Source organism: Leuciscus leuciscus (genome assembly GCF_965113295.1).
Source record: "Leuciscus leuciscus genome assembly, chromosome: 3".
Classification (NCBI taxonomy): Eukaryota; Metazoa; Chordata; class Actinopteri; order Cypriniformes; family Leuciscidae; genus Leuciscus; species Leuciscus leuciscus.
This window is the reverse complement of record NC_138727.1, coordinates 44445953-44470656: the sequence shown is the minus strand read 5'-3', so window position 1 is coordinate 44470656 and position 24704 is coordinate 44445953. Positions and strand designations below refer to the sequence as shown.

The 24704-nt window shown below is 38.3% G+C and overlaps 1 protein-coding gene across 1 annotated transcript in view; it reads left to right on the top strand.

Annotated features, from left to right (window-relative positions):
• Window positions 1-24184, top strand: part of pou4f2 (POU class 4 homeobox 2) — a 192613-nt gene extending 168429 nt beyond the window's left edge. The window contains exons 2-3 of the mRNA XM_082163265.1: window positions 20587-21456; window positions 21764-24184. Coding sequence (XP_082019391.1) covers window positions 21244-21456; window positions 21764-22699 — 1149 coding nt within the window. The 5' untranslated portion in view covers window positions 20587-21243 and the 3' untranslated portion in view covers window positions 22700-24184. The remainder of the gene's footprint in view (window positions 1-20586; window positions 21457-21763) is intronic.
• The last annotated feature ends 520 nt before the right edge of the window (window positions 24185-24704 follow it).

Genomic DNA, 24704 nt, shown 5'->3' with positions numbered 1-24704 from the left:
TAATTCCAGAAGAAATGAACATTAGTGGCAGTAAAACACAAACAACTTTTATTTCTTTTCACACAAATTATAATTACAGGGGCATGTTATTGATTACAGGAATAGTTCACTTAAAAATGTAAATTCTGTCATCATTTACACACCCTCAAATTGTTTCAAACCTTTATAAATTCCTTTCTTTTTCTGAACATATTTTGAAGAATGTCGGTAACCAAACAGTTGATGGCACCCACTGACTTCCATAGTAGGAAAAAAATACTATGAAGTCAATGGGGTCCATCAACTTCATAGTATTTTTTTCCTACTATGGAAGTCAGTGGGTGCCATCATATGTTTGATTACTAACATTCTTTATAATATTTTGTTTTATATTCAACAGAAGAAAGAAACTCATACAAGTTTGGAACAACATAAGGGTGAGAAAATGATGACAATATTTTCATTTTTGGGTGAACTACTTCTTTAATAAAGGCTTATTTTTTGCGCAGTTCCTTGCACAATACTGTGTTATGACCTCAAGACGCTTACAAAAAAAATACATTTTGACGTTTGCACCAGTTCCATATGTATGGCTTTTGTAATGTAGTAAACTTGCTCGGTAGCAGCACAGCCTTGCACTTAGCAAAGTGAATTATGAAGCACATATCCATTATATTCACATTATGAAGGAGCTCGAAGACTTGTAGAAGCAAGCTAAAATGGCATGGCTGCTTCAGCATATACGTTTTTATCTCACGTTTGTTTTTTGTTAACACTGTCAGTTTGGTTTGGAGTAGGTGGCATTAGAGCATTGACATTTTAGTGCCACTCACTGCTGCTATATACAACAATCAACATAATAAAACATAGCTAGATTCATGTTCATCTGTTTCAGATAAATCTTAACATGCTTTGAGCGCAGTTCCCTGGACATTTCACTTATAAAGTGTCCCAAAACATGCAAGAAGCAATGTAATATCATTTTGCAATAATGTCACCACAGGTACTGTATGTTTTCCAATGAGCCTGGTTTGCATTTCAGTGAATCTTAAAATGTTAGAGTTAAAGTGATATTAACGATCTCAAAGGGTTCATCCTATTTTCTAGTATGTCAATCTTCACTCAAAATAAAGCAATGACCACTGAAACCACATTATATTAGTAAATATAAAACTTAAATGGATGGTAGTAAAATAATAAAAATTCTGCATTCCAGCTAAGGAATCATTCCGACCTGTTTTATGTTCCCCACAGATTACCGAGCTCTGTTGGTGGGTTTGTCAGGAATAATGCTGAGCTGAGCTGTCAGACATCCCCATCTCTGAAACAAGCTCCTGTCTGAATTGTAAAAAGAAAAAGAAAAGTTTTAAATATATCTATATATTTTTGGACCAGCATCCCTCTCAAGAATCAGCCTCACGTTTGACGGTTTATTAGTTTGAGGTCACTGAACACACATTAGTCAAGGTATCATGTTAAGCACTGCTTAGAGTCTGGAAATTGCTCTTCCCTGAGATCTTAAGGGCCAGGCTGTTGAGATGATCAGTACTGTCATGTTCTCTGTAGCAGGGGTTCAAACTTTTTGATGCCTAGGAAACCCCAAATGCATTGATCCCCTAAAATATTAATAAAGCTGTATATTTTCATGCACAACTATACTAACATACTCTGTTTCAAAATCAAATAATTGGCTTTTGTTTTCACCATAGTGTAGAAAATTAAGTCAACGAAAATGTAATTATTAAATTGATCAAATATTATCTGGAAAAAAAGACTTACCTTTTAGCTGATAGTCCACTATTACAATTTTAGTTCAATTCAAAGCACATTTCACAATAAATATTGTTCAAAAGCACCATGGTAAATATTTCAAGTTAACACTTTAACAGCCCTAAAAATACTTTGAAAAAAAAAAATATCTCCATTTTTATGTGCTATAATGGGGTCCTTGATTTTAAAGTCATGATGAAACGGTAGTAGCACTAAATGTTTACTTCCGTATTATGACATACATCATACAAGTGTAATGGATTATCAAAAAAAGAAAAAAAGTTGTTGATTAAATTTTGAGATGGCATTTTTGAGCAAAAATAGAGGCAGACGAACACAAGCTTGTCCTGCATACATCACCAAAGAGACATATGTTGTTTAAGGTTAAAAACTAAGGTTAAAAACAAATATACGGTTGATTTGTTCACAATCTCAATTGACATCTATAACATGCCTTTAGAAAATAGTTTCAATTTAACATAATGAGAACATTAAAACTATACTCTTTTTTTTTTGTGCACTCTGTAAAAAATAATACATCCTCAGTGAGCAAATATTTAAAAGCAATTTAACAATTATTTGCCTGCAGGACAACACATAAGTGCCTGTGGTTTCTGCATTATCTTGCTAGTAGCTTTTAGATGGTGGATCACAAGACCTACTTTGCCACAAAAAAAAAAAAAAAAAAAATGCAACTAAATGCAACTGTGCCTTTTGAGCACCACAAATACTTGCAGCCTTTTGTTTTTATTTTTTTTCCCCCCTGACAGTCACAGCTAAGTATTTACCTCAGCAATTACCCACTGACATCCTTCATCTCTTTAGCAGTGCTGTACAGTCACCCGAAAAATAGTGAGATACTATAAACATGCTTGCATTCCCACAGAAAAAGCTTACTGTGATTCAAACATGAAAAGGGAGCGTACATGGACCTATAAATTCAGAAAAACAGAGAAAATCAATTAAAAAAAGTAAACAAACCAAAAAGAACACCAGCAGCATAAATGCATGATAAAATGAGTAGATATGTAATGCTGGGGTGTTTGCTTCTGATGAGGAGAGATGAAAAGACATGCATTTTAAAAGGAGACAAGCAGATGTCATCTTCTGTTTGTCTGACATATTTACACAATTACCGCACTATAAGGCTGAGCTTCTTGGATCTCTGTGCTTAAAGGTTTGAAGTTTTTTGAGGGGGATTCTTTTTTTCTTCCTATTTCTTTGGTGTCAGCAAGATTAGTCTGCAGTGTGGGCAAGGTACAGTATGTTAATAAAACAATTCGATTTTGTGGGAAGTGTTCAACCACATAAAAAATACAGAACAAAATGGGCAGGACGCAAAACAGTCACATGCACATTCACAGTCTGCCAGACATTTCAATGGCATGGGTGATTAAAACCTATCCTACCTCACCTTACACCCTAATACATATTCACTTACCCCAAATCTACAGGAATTACAGAATCTGTCCGGCTCTCTGAGGTATCGGCACACAATGGTGCTTTTATCATATGCTTATCAGCATGACCTCTTTCTCTCTTTTTAATGCTCAATCTTCTGCCCTTTCAATCAGGAAGCATATTACTCCTCTGTCAGAGCAAAGCACTTCCTAACGACAGCAGAGCCAGCTGGGATAGAGGGTGAGGGCAGGAGGCCTTTGCATTAACATAATAATCCAGCCATGCTCCCACAGGCCCTGGGGCCAGACAGCATATTAGCTGGGTCCCCTTTGTGAGGGTCCTTGCAAAGGAGAAAGAGCCGTCTTATTACTTGCCTGTCAACCTGTGGAACCTTTATTTTTGGCTTTTGGAGTCACTGTTGTTGGTTGTGAGGACAATTGGGTGGATTATATTTTTTATACTTTTGTATATATTTGTAGACACATTCATGCTAAATTTACATCTCAATCTGGAAGAGGTAGACCTATGAAAATGCCTGCTGTCTGCATTGAAACATCCATGCATCTTCTTAATGACACAATCACCTGAAGGATGGAACACTGAACACTGCATACTTGGAGAAGATACAATAAAATGCACATCACATGCCATTTAAGTCTGATCAAGGCTGCCCCAGGCTAAAAGATTTTTAAAATCTTATACAATTTTCAAAATGTGACCACAAACATGACGATAAAAAAAATCATAGATTTAACAGTTTTGTTACTATAGTGTGTGGAGTGCCGTGATGTGACAGCACACCACGCACTAATAGATTTAATTCACAAACAACCAGAGTCCTGCCTGTGAACACAAGAAATCTCGCTAAATCTCTTGTGGTCAAACGTGCATTTAGAGTAAACAAACATGTCAGATGACGGGCAAGAAGAAATGGTAATATTAGTGTTTTGAGTGCTTTTTACAGAAAATTTGCATGGGAGAAAAAAGAAAAACATTTGGATCAAGTCGTTGTTATGCTTCCGTCTTCCGTCAGCTCGCTCTCTGATTGGATGTGATTTCGGTCCACATGACAATCTACAGAGTGTGCTCGCGTTTGTCTTCGGGGTTCCTCCCACTCAACAGGATTTCTGATCGCAAATATTCAACATATTGGATATGTGCTTCTTTCGAGCAGATTAAGGGCGTTTTTCCACTGGGTTCGTTTGCTGCGCTCCGAACCCGAGTGCGCTAGTTCCCGGCGCCCCCCGCAGTGTTGGTCTGGTTTCACACTCAATTAGTTGTATCGAACCCAGGTGCGTTTGCAGTGATCTTACGTCATCGCAAACGCACACGGAAAATGCATGGATAATACAACTCGACTGAGCATAGCTGTAATTTGTCTGTTTTTTTGGTGCTATTATGCACAACATAGTGAGAGACAACTACGTTTATGTTCATTACATGATGTAATTCAGCACATATCCAGGGGACGCCGTGTTTCTGCTGCTCGCAGAAGATTTTTCACTGATGCGACAGTGATACGCATGCGCGGGATAGTATACTTCCTGAACAAGCACGCACCCGAGTCCGTGTTGCTTGCACATTAACGCGAACCGCGCCACGGTTCGGGAGCAACCGAGCTCAGACCACCTCCTCCAGGTAGTCTCGGGTTCGGTACTCTAGTGCGCACCCGGGTCCGATGACAGCGTTCACATTAGCGATTTTTCATGCGAACCGTGCCCCGGTCCGCACTAAACTGCCAGTGTGAAAGCGCCCTAAATCACTCTTAAAATCTGATTTTGTAAAATCTGAATCTGTAGAAGTAACAAGATAATCAATACTTTACCTAGGATTGTCGGAAGGGGAGAATTGGGCCGATTATCTTCTAGTGTGTGTGCGGGTGCCTGCCTAGATATGTTGTAAGTGGTGTGCATGGAAACATCTGCTATGGATATCATCTCTGTTGCGCATGTAACCCTCGTTCCCTGAAGGAGGGAGCAGAGACATAGTCAGATGTACCAATCAGTATGGTACGTCCAACTACATTGAACGTGACCGAACTGAAAGGGAACAACAGTGTTTTTGACAGTCTGATGTCAATTGTAAAATAAAAATTGTAAAAAATTTTATCATTGAAACCCAGGAAATAATTTTGACTAGAAACTTTTTGGGGTGTTAGGAAAATATTGGGGTGCTGACATCTAAAATGACAGACCAATCCGAATAGTTCGCCCATAAATGAAACTTCTGTCATTTACTCACCCTTGTTGTTTCAAATGCCGGTGTTTTTCCAAATGTTGTTGCATTCTTTAAATTTATCCTATTGCCCCAACTTAGGAAGAATAAAGTCACATTGATCTGAAACAACATGAGGGTAAGTAAATAATCACATACTTTTCTTTTTTTGGGGTGGGGGGGGTGTGTGTGTGTGTGTGTGTGTGTGTGTGTGTGTGTGTGTGTGTGTGTGTGTGTGTGTGTGTGTGTGTGTGTGTGTGTGTGTGTGTGTGTGTGTGTGTGTGTGTGTGTGTGTGTGTGTGTGTGTGTGTGTGTGTGTGTGTGTGAACTAATACTAAGGTTATCTGAATTTTTGTTTAAAATAGTACAAGCAAACTTTAACCAGTCAAACAAATGCACTGGAAAAGGATTAGCTTTCCATTCCATGTTTTAATTTCTTTCTGAAGGCTTTCACTGACTAGTGTTAGCAATATGCACCTGTAACCCTGACTTAATTTCAGGATTAATAATAAGAATTGTACATAGTTTAAATCAATTATTACGCTAATGCTAAATTAATACAGACACTTAATTTTGAATCATATAATTTATGTCACCCGCTACACACCGGACATGTGATCTAATTCACTAATCTCCATGCACACAAATTGTGACTAACCGTCTATTTTCTCAAGAGGCCCTTGTGTGTCAAGTGGCTCTTCACACAAGCCTCTTGAAGTGCCTGAGTGCTTGAAGCTCTTCAAAAACACAAGCACTATGCACAATGTAATAAATAACAAAGTACACAAGAACAAACACTTCCATTGTCCTTCTCACTATAAAGACTCCTTACTTCAAGATTCATCAGTAGTGTTGAATTTAGATGGGCATCATGGGCTTTAAGCCCAACAGTCAATGAGGAAACATCCATGTAAGGCTGCTGGAGAGATAGAGAGAGAGCAACGGGGAGTCTGTCAGGCCATTTAGTTTTAAAGGACCTCAGATAGTGGATGTGATAGTGTGCGCTGACAGCTCAAGAGCAGAGGAACAGACAGTCAGAGGAGGTGGCGTAGACTAGAGGTCTCGCACTGAAGTCTCCCAACTTTGAGATGTCAGAGGAGGAAGATGAGGAGGCAGCAACTCCACAAACAACCGGATCAAGCCACACCATAGGCCCCCACCAGTCAATGCCCCCTTGGGGGCGGCGCTCTAATTGGTGGAAAGGGCAGCCCGTCCGCTCTCACACTCAGATCTCTCTGAGGACATCCGAGGCAACGTGCCAATTACTGCCAATTGTTGGCCTCGTCATTGAGATGTGGACAGTTGTCCACATGGAATATGACTGGGGTCGGAGAATATTCCAGTTTTATTTTCTGAGGGAGGGCGGACAGATTCACATATGCTGAAAAAACAAACTCAGGCTTATGACCCCTTCTAGATAGCGTTCATTCATGTTAAATCCACTGAGAAATGCATTCTCTCTATGAATATTTATTGCATACAATAGGGTTCTTAAAAAATTAATATATAAATACTTTTGCTTTCTTTTCTGATATATTAAGATCTGGTAAAATGACAGTTTCATATAGACTGGGTGAGTTAATGTGAAGTGATTCTAACTGACAAACCCTGTACTTTTCAAACCCACAAGTTCAGCTACAGTATGTTTAAAGAGGGAATAGCCCATTATGGACTGCTTGGAGGGAGTTCAGCACACATAGTGGTTCATCCATTATCCATAAGCTGTTCATCATGGTTAGGGTCAGGGGAAGACCACAACCCTTCCCAGCAGGCAAAGAGCATACCGGGGATGAGGAACTCCACTCTCTGGGGTGTGTACACTGTATGCAAGAAAGAAATAACAATGATAATAATAAAATAAAATAAAAAGGAATAACATTTTCAAAACAATACTTTGCACAACTGAAATCTATGCAATCCCTTTTAATTGTAAATCTTGGCAAAAAAAGACCATGGTAATTTTATACTGATAAATTATTCAGCACACATTAATAACAGTCCAAGTCAAAGCAGCATAAGAGGAAGCTGTTTTAAGAGTGATGAACGGTTGGTGTTTCCAGAGTTTCTGCATGGCAGTAATTCTTTAGGTTTAAAAATAAATAAATAATAATACATGAGAAAAAAAGCTTATACTTTAAAAAGTTCAAATGATGTTTCCAATGCACCTCAATAGTATGTTGCCAAACTAGAGCAGGCTATATGTAAATACATTTGTGCATTAACAAAGCAGTGCTATGGCCAATAAAAAGTTTAACGTAATTGCATAAACATACACAAAACCTTACGTATACTCATGTTATTTGACAGTAACATTACCTGCGACAAATGTAGGTCCATGTGTTTTGCATACAGTACATTTTCCAAACCTTATGACCAAAGTTAAGCCAATGAACCATCCACAATAAGAATGTCACATTTCATACAACAATGGGTTGTTAGTAAATGTGCCTAGAATTACTGCTCATGTTTGCTGTCAGTCACTCTGTGGTTTATGTTTTCAAATGGAAGATGACTGTTGGGTTCAAGGCTTAATGCACTCCTTGATATGCATTTCATGTCTAATCAATCACTTCATCAATCTGTTTGCCATCTATGTTCTCCATCGGTTTTGATCTCACCTATAGAATTGAACGGTATTAATATTTAAAGCCTGCTAACTAGATCTAATCACGAGAGCCAACCCTCACTACTTCCTCAGTGAGCAAAGACAGCATGTCAAGAGATGCCTTGCTCATCTAGATAGGAACCTGCATGATTCACACATCAACACAGCCACTTAGTTATTCTTTTTCTTATTCATAACTATGAGGGAGGAGGGACTCCCTCCCATCAACCATGGACATGAAGCAATACTTTCAATGCTTAATAATTAATAAATGACTGAGTGCATGTGGTACCTCACCTCCAAATGCATACCATCTGTACATTAAACAATGGACTTGAAAGTAGACACATAAACACAGAAATATGCATGAGTTTCTTGGAGATAAAAAAGGCTGCATACTTCGGTGAGTGAAAAAGGAAGCAACAATTGCCTTCCCAAAACATGATGCAGAGCCGGTTTTGTTTTCTCTTCCTTAAAGGCAGTGCTCTATTCTAAATATTTACAAACTGAATAGTGCACATGAGATGGAATAAGTGGAGGAACTCAATAAAAGTAGTCCAGGGCCTAAAGGAGAAAACAACAACTTCTTAGAGCTGGTTGAAAGAAACACTGACAATGGAAGAAAAACAAATGTTCAACTTCAAAATAATTCAGAAGAAACTGGAGAACTGAACGTTCTGCCATAGATGTAGCCATAGCAGTATAAGAGAAGTGTGTTCATTTACATAGACTACATAGAGAGCAAAGATTATTTTATTCAAACCTTTGAAATGTTGGCCTCAAACATTCTTTATCATATTAGCAGCAGTAATACATTTAATAGTGATACGTGTTAAAACAAACTTTAAACCCCAAATAAACACTTTTCAAATGCATAAATAAGTAGAATTTTTTTAATCATTGCAATTTTTATAACAGGCCCAACAACACCACAAAATAATACATGTAATTTCTGATTATGAGATTTAATTGGTTTAAATCATTAATTGTTTAGTAAATTGATTTATACACACTTTTTAACATTTTGTTTTTAATTTTTAAGATAAGTTAGGACTTTTATTGTTGTTATCCATGTACATTAAGTAAATGTATCAATGTATAGAAGCAGATATTCTGTGTATTTTACTTCCAAACAAGTTGCTATTTTGTAAACTTGTGCAATTTTTTGCATTTATTTTTTTTATATAATATTTTTTATATTTATATACATTTATTTTGTACATTTACATTGGCGTATTTTTGTAGGCCAACCCAGAAGTTAGCATTCCCCTGGTTCCCTCAACAAAATCCATTGCCTTTTGGATTATTGCAGAAAACGAGCTCTGTGACCAACAAAAGTTTATGATTGATACACATTATATTCATCATGATAATCTTCACAAATATGAATTTTGAAGCCTAAATACAATCAACAGAAGTAAAAAGCTAAACGTAGGCTCTGAAAGCTCTTTAAATTTGTATTTAAATATGTTCCCTGAAAGTTTGAGATCATGAACACAATATGATTATGAGCACACTAAGGTTATACAAACAGACTGGTGAGTAGATGAGTTAACCTATTTAAAGGGATGACATTTAATGTCCTTCTGTAGTCCCATTTAGCCTCTTGTTAGCAACTGCCTTTTTCAAGACAAGTAAAATCTATTAAAAAAAATACTGCTGTATTTTATGTCGTAGAATGAAACGTGAAAATCTAACCCCAGACCTTATTTCAAGCATTAAGCAAAAAAACACACACAAAAACAAAAAACAACAACAACAACAACAACAACATTGACTTCAGGACAATAGAGAGCCTAAGTCCCTCCCCTTCCGGTTGACCACCATGGGACCTTATTTCGGAAAAATATTGTATGGTAGTCAATGGCGAAAGACAACAAATATTTTGATCTCGTTTGAATTGTGCCCTGAATTACACATATGATGTTTGTCAATTTAAAAGATACATTTTGAAGTCAAGAAAGTCGCAGTTTGATGTAAAACTGTTGAGGTATAAGACTGTGAAAATACGTAATTACAAAGACTACAAACCCAAAAGGCGCACACGTGACGTCGTACCTTTTCTCTCAATGAATGAAGCTAACTTTACTGAAGCTAACGTCTGTCATTTGTTCTATAGTCTTACGTTATAATCGTAACGTTACGCCGTCATGCCTGAGTGTTTTGTACCAGACTGCACACAATACGAGACCATGTTGGTGACGTACATAGTGCGAGACGAGAGATGTAGTTCATTGAGCGATTTTCACATAAAACTAAATGTTACTCTTCTGTTTTATGACAAACTGCGACTTTCTTGACTTTCATAATTATCTTTTAAATTGACAAACATCATATGTGTAATTCAGGGCACAGTTCACACGGAATAAAAAGATAAGTTGTCTCTCGCCATTGACTACCATACATATTTTTTTTCCGAAATAAGGTCCCATGAGCCGGAAGCGGAGGGGAGGGACTTAGGCTCTCTATTGAACTGGAAGTGCTAAAATGCTAACTCGTAGGGCTTTGGTATCCCTGCAGCACTCTATTTAGGGTACATAAAATGTTAAATGAGCCAAAGCAGTCAGCCTAAAAAATAAAAATAAAAATAAATGTTTATAAAATGTAATTTCCATCCCAAATCACAGAATGATTTATAAACATACATTATGAGATGATATTGTGAACATTTCCGATAATGACGGAATTCTCCTGTGATACACTGCTGAATATTGTTAGTGAGAAACTAAATAGTGAGACTGTGAAAAGCGTGTTCTATGAGTGTGCATTTTAAGTCACCAGGGCCAAAAGTGCTCATTGTTTGAAGAATAGGCATTTATCACACTTCCGCATTCGAAAAGCAGAAGCTTCAAACAGTGGCATAAAATAACTTCCGTTGTAGACCGTATATGGGATTGTTGTGTTTTATTGATGTACAGTTAATCTCAGATACTTCACCAAAATAGATCAACCACTGTTTACAATCATTAATCGGGTATTATGAAACAAAGAAAAATTGTGACATGTTCCTCCAACACATATTTCATGATTTAAAAGTGAACACACAAGCTGTGCATGCGCAGTACTTCAGAGTTATAAAAGAAATGCAAGAATATAATACGAACAACATATCACATTAAAGAGCATTAGAACTAGGTTACACATCCCTTAAAATATTAAGTAATGATACAATCATCAATGATTAGAAAAAAATATTTCCAGCCCAAAGTTGATTATTCAAAAATAACTGCATTTATCTCGTGACGACACCGGCAACATTGACAATCGCCTTGCTCACATAATGTTATATTAAAATGGAAGATTACACATTTATGATAGGGTTGTTTCATGTATGTGTTCTGTTTTCCCTGTGTTTGTCATTTGACCCAGTTTCTCAGTTTGTTTGATTAATCATCCCGTTCACCTGTGTTCTCATTAATTATCTTGTTAGCTCTTTTGTTTGCTCTGTGTATTTAAGCCTTCAGTTTGAGTAAGTTCCCTGGCCGGTATTGTTGGTGTTAATGTGTAGTTTTGACTATTTATCCTATGTGTTCTCCTTTTGCATTATAAAGACATTTGTTCTTTCCCTGACTCGTGCGTGTATTACTGTGACTAGGGTATTGTGTAAGACTAAATAAAGCTTTCGAAATATAGATTTCTTTTGTCAAGTTCAACAAAGTTAGTTTATCCATTGACAATAATGCAGACGGAACTTAGATTACGGATTTAATGGAGCTGGATGTGACGACACGCAGACTGTGATGGAGGCCTATTCCCCAAAAAATGGTTTAATTTAATACAATAGACATTGAAGTTGTCTGAAACAAACATACAAAATCACTGCTGAATCTATCAGCATCTATCTATTAGACATTCATATTTTAAGGTGAATATATTAGCAGGGCAAATAAAATGGAAACATGGTGTCATTAATAATCAGGGTTGTTTAATCTCTGTTTTGTTTGTTTGTTGTTTAAAACAGGGGAGGGGGAAAAATGCACCATCGGCTGATATTGCTTCTTCAAAAAGTGCAACATCCGACTTCAGGGTCTTCCTGCTTTTTGCTCACATTGTGAAAAAAAAAAAGAACAGAAAAATCTGCGGAGGCCCCGATAAACCTACAGCACTTCTGCACCCAAAAGAAAGAGTTAATTAGAAATACAAATTCGCCCAGATTGTTATTAATGGGAACTGTAGAATAAGCAACACATATTTTGTGCCCATAAGTAATCTCAGGTAGCTTTGATCTCGGGCCCATGGCGGATGCTGCCGCGTACCGCTGCCTGGCTTCTGGGACTATGCCAGCACCAGACATCTGGCTACTTTGTTATCATTGGCTGATCGGATCTCGTGAGACCACTCTTGTGACACCAGGCAAGAGAGAAGAGTGGCCTGGCAACGAGAATTATCAGCACATTTGGAGTGGATTAAAGCTCCAAAGTGGTCCTCAAAGCGCGACGGGGTCTCGCGAGCTGCCCTCCGCTGGGGGTTGGCGAAGGGGCTTGCAGAACAGACTTAAACAAGCCCGTTACGGAGATGTGCAATGCCAAATAGTCTCGCAGAGCCCCAACAGAAAAGAGTCATGGAGAGGGAGAGTCGCTAATTATCTCATCTCGTCAATTCTGCTGCCAGATTGGGAGACGACCAGATCTGGGAGTTGACAGAACCTTTTACACAGGTTCATTACGCGCAGGCGCAAGCACGTTTTGGAAGCCTTGTTGATGTTTTTTTCAGATTTAGCCGTTCATATGGATTAGGTATTTAGAATTGGAAGTGAATTATAACATTTCTATGCTATAAAGTCTCATCAATTATTCCATGTCACATAATAAACAGCCATAGCATGCATTTTTAATGTGATGGTTCACCCCAAAATGAAAAATCTGTCATCGTTTACTCACCTTCGTGTCATTTCAAACCTGTATTACTTTCTTCTGCCGAACACAAAAGCAGATATTCTGAAAGTAATTTACATGACATGTTTGCATTTGGCAGATGCTTACTTACATTGCATTAAAGTATACATTTTATCAGTTTATGCAAGGGAATCAAACCCTTAACCTTGGCTAGTGCCACGCTCTACTCTTTGAGCTACAGGGAAGTCAGTATATTATGAATTAAATACTTCTATTGCATGCACAATCACTACATCAATCAATCAATCAACCAACCAATCAATCAATCACATCAAGACATCCTCTTTCAAAATATCTTCTTTTGTGTAAAAAAGCAATAACTGATTGCATAGCTCATATTTGTTTGTATTAATGCTCAGTTCCTCTCTCAGAAATGAGTTTCCTAATCCTTGTCAAAACTAGCATATTTGTTTTTAAAAAATAAAACATTTGTTCGGAGAATCCTTGTGTCAATCCTCGTCTGTCATTTCTCTGTCCGTCTCTTTATCACGACAGACACACTGTGACCACTAAATGTTACATAAGCAAAAGCTCATGTTATATTCATGTTTATTCAGTATGTGGTACTGATGGCAGCCCTCCACGGATTGTGTAGCTGATGACAAGCTGGATATGTAAGACAAACTCCTCTCCTCACTGTACACACACTGTCCATGTGGACCTTGGCTAGGAAAGGTTACTCCCTCCCCCCTGCTCTCTCTCTCTCTCTCTCTCTCTCTCTCTCTCTCTTTATTTCCAAATGAATCGAGGGTAAGGGCACCATCTCCAGGTTTAAAGCGATGCTAGCTATCAGATGCTCGTTATCGTTAATCTCCTATTCACCACTACACTGGATGCCAACCCATGAGATTCAGACCAGCTGTGGTAAGGCTTTGAAGATATGTGCAGCAGACAGTGTTGGTCTTTCGAACACATCACACTGTGCCTTGTTATCTGTATATATTTAATCACTATACAGTTTCACAAACAAGAACATTTGTCATTTCAGGTATTTTAGGTGGAGGGATGCACAATATATTGGTTACACAATACATTATCAGTTATCTGTCAATATTATATGAAGAGTTCCATCTGAAGTGCCATCTGAGATTTTCTTCTAGAATGATCATTTTTATCAAGCTCGTATATTTAAGTTCAGTAATTTCACTTAAATGGCAATGAAAATTGCCTATTATTTGTCATTTAAGTGAAATTACTGAACTTAAATATACGAGCATGATAAAAATTATCATTCTAGAAGAAAATTTCAGATGGCACTTAGAGGCTTTTGCATCTGAACTCTTCATATATTAACATATTTAATAATATATAATACAACATACAATATATAATTATTTTTAACATTTAGATTACCCTTGCAAATGTAGGATTATTTTTGTAAAAAAAAAACAAAAAAACATTTGTCTTAGATAAAATAAAATATTTGAAAAACTATTACAACATTTCTCGTTTTTGTTTAGTTTAACTTAAAGTACTAAAATTGAAATAAAATTAATAAAAACGACTGATATTATTTTTAAAAAAAGTTTTTAAAAAAATCGCTGAATTGGCTGAATACAAAATATAAATGCAAACTATAATAGTATTTCAATTATAAAAATATTCATATTTTAAGAACGGTTAAACCTTTTGCCTCAAAATGAATATTTTTATATGAATTTAGACATCATAATATACAGTAATTAATAAAAAGTACTGTACATTATAATGTTGTGAATTCTAAATTAGGTATTTAAAAAAAAAATATATATATATATATAGTATAAATTATAGAATTTGAAAATCAGCCATTTATCAGTCATCAGCCATAACATCAGCGTACTCCTAAGGCTACACATTTTTTTAAACCAAATTTATCATTGTGAAGATTACGTGTTTGGTAGATTTTTTGAGGACTGTCATCAGCATGTTAGAACAACATCACGTTGTTATATTATCATGCTAATAATGAGCTTATGGAGGGCTGCAAAAGACTCGGCCCTCTGTTCAGAGGGATGAGCTGGGTGAGGAGGGGGCCCTCTGACACCTGTCACCCTACAAGCCAAGCACAATTAAGGCTTCTCTTGGGGGTGGAGGGGGGACTTGCCTGGAAGTCATGCAGCTCCTGGTGCAATGGGGAAGCGTTTGAAGATCATTAGTGTTACAGACCCTGTCTTCATGGCCCTGACAAATCCACTGAATACTGTGCTTTGATCAGGCCCAGGCATTTTTGTCAATAGCAAGGGTACAGTGCATACATTATAAAGTTACTCACACAAAGTCAGCAGGTAAAGTGTCATGTATAATAAGAGTCTTTGCATTGTTCTGACCTAATTATCATTTCTGTTTGGACATCCTGGGCAATGAACAAACTCACACGTCGTTGGTATCAATGCATGAACTCATCAATAACTTGCTTATCCAACACAACATGAACTTGAGGAAAATTCTACATTTATTGACTATGATGTCCAATAATTGTGAAGTACTGCATCTGAAATAAAGGCTTATGATCAATAACAAAGCTTTTGTATGACCTTACATCATTAATACCACATCACGTTCATTGAGGTTGACCCTGCCGGTGAGTGCGCTGTATTGTAAAACACGCTGTTAAAGTTCTGAGGAGTTTTTATCTTATGAAATCCAACTCTCTGCCCCGATTATGAAACAAGCTCAATGCATTTCTGTATTTTTGTATAGTTCTGCTCACCTAACTGACATCTTAATAAATGTTTCATTTTCCAAGAAGTGGGATGGGAGGGGAACTGTCAGAATACACACTGTTCTGTGATGTTTCAATGACTTAGAAACCAAGCACTTTGTTACAAAGATGAGATTCATCACACATAATGAGATGTGAGGGAGAAACATAAGGGAGTCATATGACTGTAGCAAAAACGAACAGAGGCTTTTGATGAAAAAAAAGAGCTGCAATTGACCAGTGTAAACTTGTGTGCAAAAGGTATCACCTAAATTTGCATATTTTCAAGCATACAAATATTAAAAGCTACAAAAATGGAGATACCACCATCAGCTATAACCAAAGATGTCTGATAATCATAGTTTGTGCTTCAAAATATTGGGTCCTACCTGATTTTGATCTCCGTTGCGTAGATGTCAGGAACGTGAACACATGTAATGTGTTAGCAGTTAACCTGGGCTAGAAAACAGCTAGACACCCCTTAAAAAAGTCAGAATCTCTGCACATTCTCAGATACCATAACATAAGGTACTTCTCAAAATCATGTCACACAAATACAGGCATGTTGCGCCTCAGTGTAACTTTAAATAGCGTGTTTGGCAGGCGATTGGATGAAGAGGGGAAAATGATAATTATGGCTGATGAGCGGGAGCCTGCATGCAGTGACAGTGTGACAAGTGAGAGCTCTTTAATTTGTTGGATCAGATAGTGACACGCTCCATCAGAGGATGGGGAAAACCTTTTCATTTGTGCGAAAGAGAGGCGGAAAGGGGGTCAATTAGCATCAAGCATTAGACAACCCATGACATGCTATATATTATTACCTGGTACAGCCAGATTAATGAGAGAGGAAGAGAGAATTTTCAGCTGTATTGGATTGAATTCAGAAGCAGTCCATGAGCAATCATAAGGAATACAGCTGACATACCTGCACATTCACGATAGCAGATATACATACATGTGTATATTTGTGTGTGTGTGTGTGTGTGTGTGTGTGTGTGTGTGTGTGTGTGTGTGTGTGTGTGTGTGTGTGTGTGTGTGTGTGTGTGTGTGTGTGTGTGTGTGTGTGTGTGTGTGTGTGTAATTGCAATTAACTCTGGTGAAAGTTACAGCAAAAAATTATTAAGAATACGGAAATTAAATACATGGATCTTATCTATTTATTTATTTATTTATTTATTATGGTATATGATGGCTTGAACTCCTAGATTTACAATTAAATAATGAATAATGCCAAAAGGGAAGTTGATATTTTTCATATCATCCAGTGAGACCAATACAAAGCCACGATTCTTTACCAGTGCCTTATTTGAAGCAATGACAGGTGCAGTGAACCCCTCTACAGTATATTGATTTGGAGGACCTAGAGGTATGTGACATCATTATGAGGATTGACCTTCTCCTGCTCTGCCCTGAAGTCTTAGAGAAGATGAACATTACTGAGATCGAGACTGGCTTTGCTACTATAGGCTGGTAGTTACTGGTGTCAAAGAAACATTTTTTAGGCATGTAATCTGCTTGGATGACGTCCTGTCTCTCAAACTCAAACTGCCTGGTTTTACTTACATTTGAGGATGTAATATATCGTTCTCAAAGCCTCCCGTTTGCGTGGAAATGCATTACCATTGCCTCTTCCGTTTCAAATATTAAAAGCTCTGAGGGAAAAGGGACAGAGGGAGGTCTAATGTTGCTTATTTGGAGATAATTACTAAAGCCATGCCCTATTTGCATTCACTGGTTCCTATAGTGAGTGTCAACAGCATATTGAGAAAGGTTGCTGCGAATTTAACTCCAGCTACTGAGAACAGGGAAGAAAAAGAGAATTGTCTCTCTTTCTTACTCTCTCACACACACACAAACACATTCTCTGAGTCTTCTCCTCACGCACACATTCTTGATCCCCCCCCCCCCCCCCCCCTCTCTCTCTCTCTCTCTCTCTCTCTAAATATCCTGCACACTCCCACATGCATGGCACATTCGCAATGTTTCTTTTTACTCTTTATCTCTCCTTTACTTTATCTCAAGCTTTCTCTTTCCCTCTCACATTCCGGTGATGCATCCTTTGTCCCTGTGTTCTTAGAGCAAGCTGCAGTGACTGTGTTGGTGGCACAAAGGAGCGGTGGGTATTAAAACAGCTGTCTCTGGTGGTCCGGATGTAATTGGGATTGTTAACGTGCTCGGCTCCTGAGGGATGCTCATGAGAATGTCTTTGTGTAAAGCACACAAGCTCCACAGCGGCATACCTTGATTTTGATGTACGTCAAAAAAAGCAAACAAGTCACCTGAGCTACTGTACATCAAGTCTGGCTGTTATTTTTTTTCCCCCTCCTCCTGTTTTGGGTTGTTGCTACTGGTGCACTGTTATTTATATGTAAAAGAAAATGTCTATGAAGCTCAATTTTAGTCAGAATTCCTATGAGAGCACCCTTTCTTAGTGGGGAAAATAAAAGTGTATTTATGAGTATGCGGACACGGCTTTTGAAGGAGGAGAAAAATCTTTGCAAACCTAGCTGCTAAAAGCACCTGTCTGGTAATACAAATTGAAGCACAATATCATCAAATAGACACAGAGAGAGACAAAAAACAGAGGAAGGGGGTTGAAGAAATTCCTTAAAAAAAAGGTGATATGTATCTTTTTTTATGTTAAAAGGCTAAATGTCAATGATTACTTGTATGCAATGCAATTTCAAATCGATGTATTATTAGTAGATTGTGTACAGAGGGCGCACTGCACATGCACGTGCAAACGACGCATATGTGGCTACTGGTACTGAAGTTATGTGTTTTATTAAAATTCAGTAGCCGGCTGCATAAACTGTTTGGTCTCACAAGTTAGTCATCTATTTTTTTTATAAAAAAATAAATAAAAATTATTCAAGACTTATTATTATTATTTTTAAGTCAATTAGATAAAAAGGACTTGAATCAGAAATGTAAGAATGATTAGCCTTAACTAATTACATATGGTCATAGTCAAGACACAGTCTTAACTTAGCGGCAATGTTTATAACTGGCCCTAGATTCCTTTTAACCTGATGTATTAAAGCTGAGCACTTAAATCGCCCTGATAAATACGCTACAGTGAGCAAAAACTACTCCTCAAACTCAATCGCCTCAGAGCGGAGCCCAATTGATTTATTTGACGTTAGATATACTTTTGTGTGCTTCATTGTGAATGAAAATTTCATTTGCCGATTTAGGGGTGGTGAAATATAAATGATTTCGTTAAAGTTTCATCATAAATCAGTCTCTGGGTATATACAAGGAGACATTGATTGGGCCTTGAAGTCTCCTGAGCAGGCGCGTGGGGTGGCCCTCCCTTTGGAGAGGTATACCGTACTTCTGGCTTCTGCACCATCGGCAATGTTGTCATTGCCATGGGACTAATGTCACGTCGACACACAAACTGTACATAAGGATCCGTGACAGTGTTTATATATATATATATATATATATATATATATATATATATATATATATATATATATATATATAAACACTGTATATACATCTATACATACATCTGAAACTGAGACTTTTCTTAATTTTCCTTAATTTAGCCCTTAGACTTAAGTTATTGAAGTTATTTCTTGTTATAGACAACGTGTAAGGGTGCGTTTTCCCAAACAGAGACATGATGCAGCACATTATTTAATTTCCAAATTACTATAAATTTGATGAAAAACAACCCTTTAAGACATTGATAATGATTCATACTGGTAGGCTATATTCAGTATATAGGCTACACTTACGTGAACAAGTCAAAGAATCTCCACAGAATAATGCATTTGCGTAATTAGGCTAGGTATTTTAATGTTGCACATGTGGCATATATGCGACAGATATTAACTCATTATTGTTAAACTATGTATTGTCATTACCGTTTATAAAAATGTTGAAAATAAGAAATGATAATTGGATGCATTTAATTTTTTTTAGTTTAAGTTAAAATTTGGATCTCGCGTTAGCTGTGCACTTTTACACACGAGGCTATAGTCGGTCGCTATGATGCATCAATTACCCCATCCAGTGGACTCGAATAGATTAAACAAATTAGACTTGCCTTGTTAATTAGAACATGATTAAAGGTTTTTAATTAAATCACTGATGAAGTAGTCTAATTAGAACGAAGATATGATAATAGCCCGCTGCGACGAGTATATAATTGTATTGGGTTTGCAATTAAATCCTAAAGAGTTGTAAAAAATCTGCTTTTTAGTGTCATTAATGAAATACTTCACATTCTGTTGAGACATCAAATTCATAATACACGCTCAATAGTAACTAAGATGTCTTTCCTATTTATTATTTCAATAACCGGGAAAACTAATAAATTCGTCAACAGTATATTTTCTAAATAAAATCAAAGCAGGTTAATTAGTGAATGGTTCTCGAACAAATACACAAATTAAATTTAAATTCAATATTTCTAAATCCGACTGGACATAATTTGTTTAATGCGTGTCGGTATATCAAATTACCTCGCTATAATGGAATGATAGTCGTGCGTTTTACTTTGATTTATTTCGCCCAACAGGGACAGCAGATGATGAGGCTGTCTGTGGTGATTTCTTCATATTCATCCACGTTTCGCTGAGACAAAAGCTTATAGGCTACTTGCGTAATAAAAAAAATAAAAAAACACACACATAATCTTTCGAATAATTTGTATCACAGTGAAAGTTAATCACACATGCAAGTCGGTGCAACATAAACGACAACGTGCAGGTACATTTCAAAATATACTTTCTTGGTATTATTGTTGAACATGGACATTGAAATATAAAATGTTTGATTTTATAATACAGTTCTGCGTTGCCTTTTACTCATTTAACCATTGTGGTTTCCACAATAACTTTATTGAAGAATCATACAATACCAGCTGCAGTCATTGCAACTGCCCATGCGCAGAGTCCCCAGCGGCGCTGTGGCTAATGAAGAATAATAAATCATGAAAGGTTTTTCAGGTACAGCCGAGAGAGTAAGAGGAGAGGGAGTAAGAGAATGGGCGAGCGAGCGAGAGAGAGAGAGAGAGAGAGAGAGAGAGAGAGAGAGAGAGAGAGAGAGAGAGAGAGAGAGAGAGAGAGAGAGAGAGAGAGAGAGAGACGCAGCCTGCCCTTCGCCTTGGAGCACAGACAGATCGAGTCCCCGCAGCATTGAATGTAGTCGACTGTCACCTTTATCCCAAAATCAAATTCAACAAGATTCGGGATAAAGGTTAACGAGCGATATTGTTTTGAGCAACGTCGTTTTGGAGATTTGTGCGAAGAGAAGAGAGGAGAAACTTTTTGCACTCGTTCTAAAAACGTGAGTAAAGACAAACTCACCAAAGGCATCAGATTCCGCTGTGACAAATGTACGATATTTTGTGAGGGCGGAGGAAAATTCTGTGGAGCGTTTTAATAGAGTTGACGTAATCTTTGAAGGAGTTTACCGACAGGTTGCATGGCTTACTGGTGCTCGCGACACATCTCAAGCCACGGCACGCAACGGAGCGACCAGGAGAGCGTTCTCTGAGAGCATCAGGCAGCACTAGATGAGCTATCTAGAGACTTGGTGCATCATCCTCTCCACGTTCGTTGCAGCGCCAGAGACTTGAGGCTTCCGCGCAGCGACTGGGCTTGAACTCCAGTCGAAGAAGAAGAAGGCGGAGTCTTAACTTATTAAAAGGAACTCGCCAAGACTCGATCGCAAATATGATGATGATGTCTCTGAACAGCAAGCAGGCTTTCGCCATGACCCACACCAGTTTGGCCGAGGCCAAATACTCCAGTTTGCATTCCTCGTCCTCTTCCACTTTGACTTCCAACGCGCCCTCGTCCTGCTCGTCGTCCAGACACAGCAACACGATCAGCAGCGGCGGCGGCAGCTCCGAGGCGATGCGCCGAGCATGTCTCCCAACCCCACCGGTACGTATTCTGCATAATCACCGCTTAAAGGCACATTTTGACAGCCCACTTTTTCTGCTTGATGTTTTTTTCATGCCTGCACAGCAAATCACCCAACACCTCCATTTTCCCCCCCAACTTATGTATTCAGCCGGGTTTGCCTTTCGTATTAATTTTTATGACCTGGGATGTTGCATGTGTCTTGTTTTGTGTGTTCTTTTTTAGGATTTCTCTTTTTTTTTTTACATGCTGGAAATGTTTTAAAAGCTCGGAGTGGAGCGCGAATTCCCTGCTGACAGTTATGTGTGCATTCTATTTGCAATTGCAGAGCAATATATTCGGCGGATTGGATGAGAGTTTGTTGGCCCGCGCGGAAGCTCTGGCGGCGGTGGATATAGTCTCGCAGACCAAAAGCCATCATCACCCTCCTCATCACAGCCCCTACAAGCCGGACGCAACCTACCACACCATGAACACGCTTCCGTGCACCTCCTCGTCTTCCTCGTCGTCCGTGCCCATCTCGCACCCGTCAGCTCTCGGGAGCCATCACCACCACCACCATCATCACCACCATCACCAGCCGCATCAGGGACTGGAGGGCGACCTGCTGGACCACATCACCCCGGGACTGGCACTTGCTGGAGCCATGGCCGGGCCAGACGGCTCGGTGGTCTCCACGCCTGCGCACCCTGCCCACATGGCAGGCATGAACCACATGCACCAAGCTGCCATCAACATGGCTCACGCCCATGGGCTGCAATCCCACATGGGCTGCATGAGCGACGTGGATGCAGATCCCAGAGACTTGGAGGCATTCGCTGAGCGCTTTAAACAGCGTCGGATCAAACTCGGCGTGACCCAAGCGGATGTAGGGTCAGCGCTGGCCAACCTGAAGATTCCTGGCGTAGGCTCTTTAAGCCAGAGTACCATCTGCCGGTTTGAATCTCTCACGTTGTCCCACAACAACATGATCGCCCTGAAGCCCATCCTGCAAGCCTGGCTGGAGGAGGCTGAAAAGTCTCACCGAGAGAAACTGAACAAACCCGAGCTCTTCAACGGGGCCGAGAAGAAGAGGAAGCGGACCTCCATCGCGGCTCCCGAGAAAAGGTCCCTCGAAGCTTATTTTGCTATTCAGCCCCGTCCATCCTCAGAGAAAATCGCAGCCATCGCAGAGAAGCTGGACCTCAAAAAGAACGTTGTGCGGGTTTGGTTTTGCAACCAGAGGCAGAAACAAAAACGCATGAAATACTCGGCCTGCGTCTAGCTCGAGCAGAAGACCAACACGACGTGTCGAGAGACTCCTAAAACTGTTTAGAGACGATTTGTAAAATATTTCTTATCTCACACCTTTTTCAATCATCAATAACTTGTGCATTGAACCAGAATTTCATGACATTCAAAAAAGACATTTGAAAATACCAAATCACTGTCACGTATTACGCAAAGGGGATGTGGAATCATTTAAAGGATCGTTTGACTGATCAAGTAAGACCATTCGTTTTTCCTCACTTATTCCAGCACACTTTCTATAGCAGAGGAGTGAGACTCTTTAAGCCTCAATCAGACAGACTGCCTGAAGCGAAATAACATATTTTAGTCATTTGCCAGAAAGTGTTCTGTATCAAGCTACACACAACACCAGTAATTATAAACTGATCACCCCTAAGGGGGGAAAAACTTCAGGTCAAAAGGGTGACAGTGTCTTGTCAATGTTTTTCATTTGAAATATTTATTTCTCAGTATGTCACGCTTCAATCTGGTGTTACTTCAGGGTTCATTAGAAAAAAAGGACATCACGAATTAACTCCACGAACGATTCTGCAACATTATTAGATGATAACCAACAGCTCCTTGTAAATTATTGATTTAGCTGTTACATGCATAATTTTGTCTGTCGTCTTCTTAATTCCACTTCTGTGATTTTAATAATGATAAACATAGCCTAAAATTAGGCAATTGGCGATGAGAATATCCATATATTTTTAATGTGAAAGCATATGGATTTAGGACGTATACATTTGCTATAACTGACCTCTTAGTTATTAAAATAGAACATACTGGATTATACTGAACACGAAGTGAGGCTCAATTGTTTTTAGTAATGGGATTTGTTCCGCCAAATATCTGTTGCAATACGCCTGCGCTCTGGCTATGTTTCTTATGAACTATTTATCATGTGAGGTAATGTTTACTTCATTACATATTTATTGGGATTCCCTCCACGTTTTTGCTTGAGAAAATCATATTGAGACAACAAGGAAAACGTGGCCCTCAGCAAATGGGGAAACTGCTTGAAACAGGCCACTTTTAATTTTTTTCTTTCGTTGTTTCGAGAAGGCACAATCGAGAGATATATGAGCACATTTTCTTTGAAATTATTTTCATGTATGTTATCTGCTTATTTATTTGTATAAATATACGCGTACAGTTATGGAGTCGTTGCTTGTTAAATTCACCATGTTTAGTAATGTTTTCTTAATGAAAAAGATGAGTTTCATGGAAGCAATCACGTAAAATGTAAATATCTCATTTGGACATACACATAAAATATCCGTACAGGTATTTGCTGTATTGCTGTTTTAGCTGCGGTAACTGTAATGTCTGTTGCTTTAGGTTTAATTGTCGGATCAATTTATTAATTTATTACATCAATGTATATTTAAGTTACTATTTGATAATTGAATTGAACTATGTGTTTCATTAAAGAACAAAATTTTAACATTTTATTGAACGTTCTCAATGGGTTCATTTATATTCAAAGGCCTAAACAGAGTTTTCAAACGTCCAACGTTTCAATATACACATGTGGGCTATATGTTATAAATAATATGTAAATGTTTGCTTCAATCTTATGTCGATCAATGTGTGGATTACACGTGTCTTTAACACCAATTTGCATTTTTTTCTTATTTCTGTTGCAAGACACAAATAAGCACTCAGATTAGTTTAGTATCTTGCTGTTTGCTTAAAAAAGACGTATTGACATCTTGAGCTGTAGAGCTACGCTTGGTGTATTCACGAACGACTTGCTGCTGCTAGCATTCACAACCCTTAGAAGCCTACCTGAGAGCAAATGCTAATATTCTATTAGAGTCTAATCATGAAGTCTATAGAGATCTGGGGAGGTCCCTCGAGCACAGCGCTGCCAGATGTCAGGCCGCCAGAAAAACACCTCGCCTGCCAACGTGCCGGGCTCCATTTAAATCCACAGTCGATGGTTCTCGTTCTTCTGCCGACATAGGCAGCCCTTTGAAGACTGACTCAGTTCA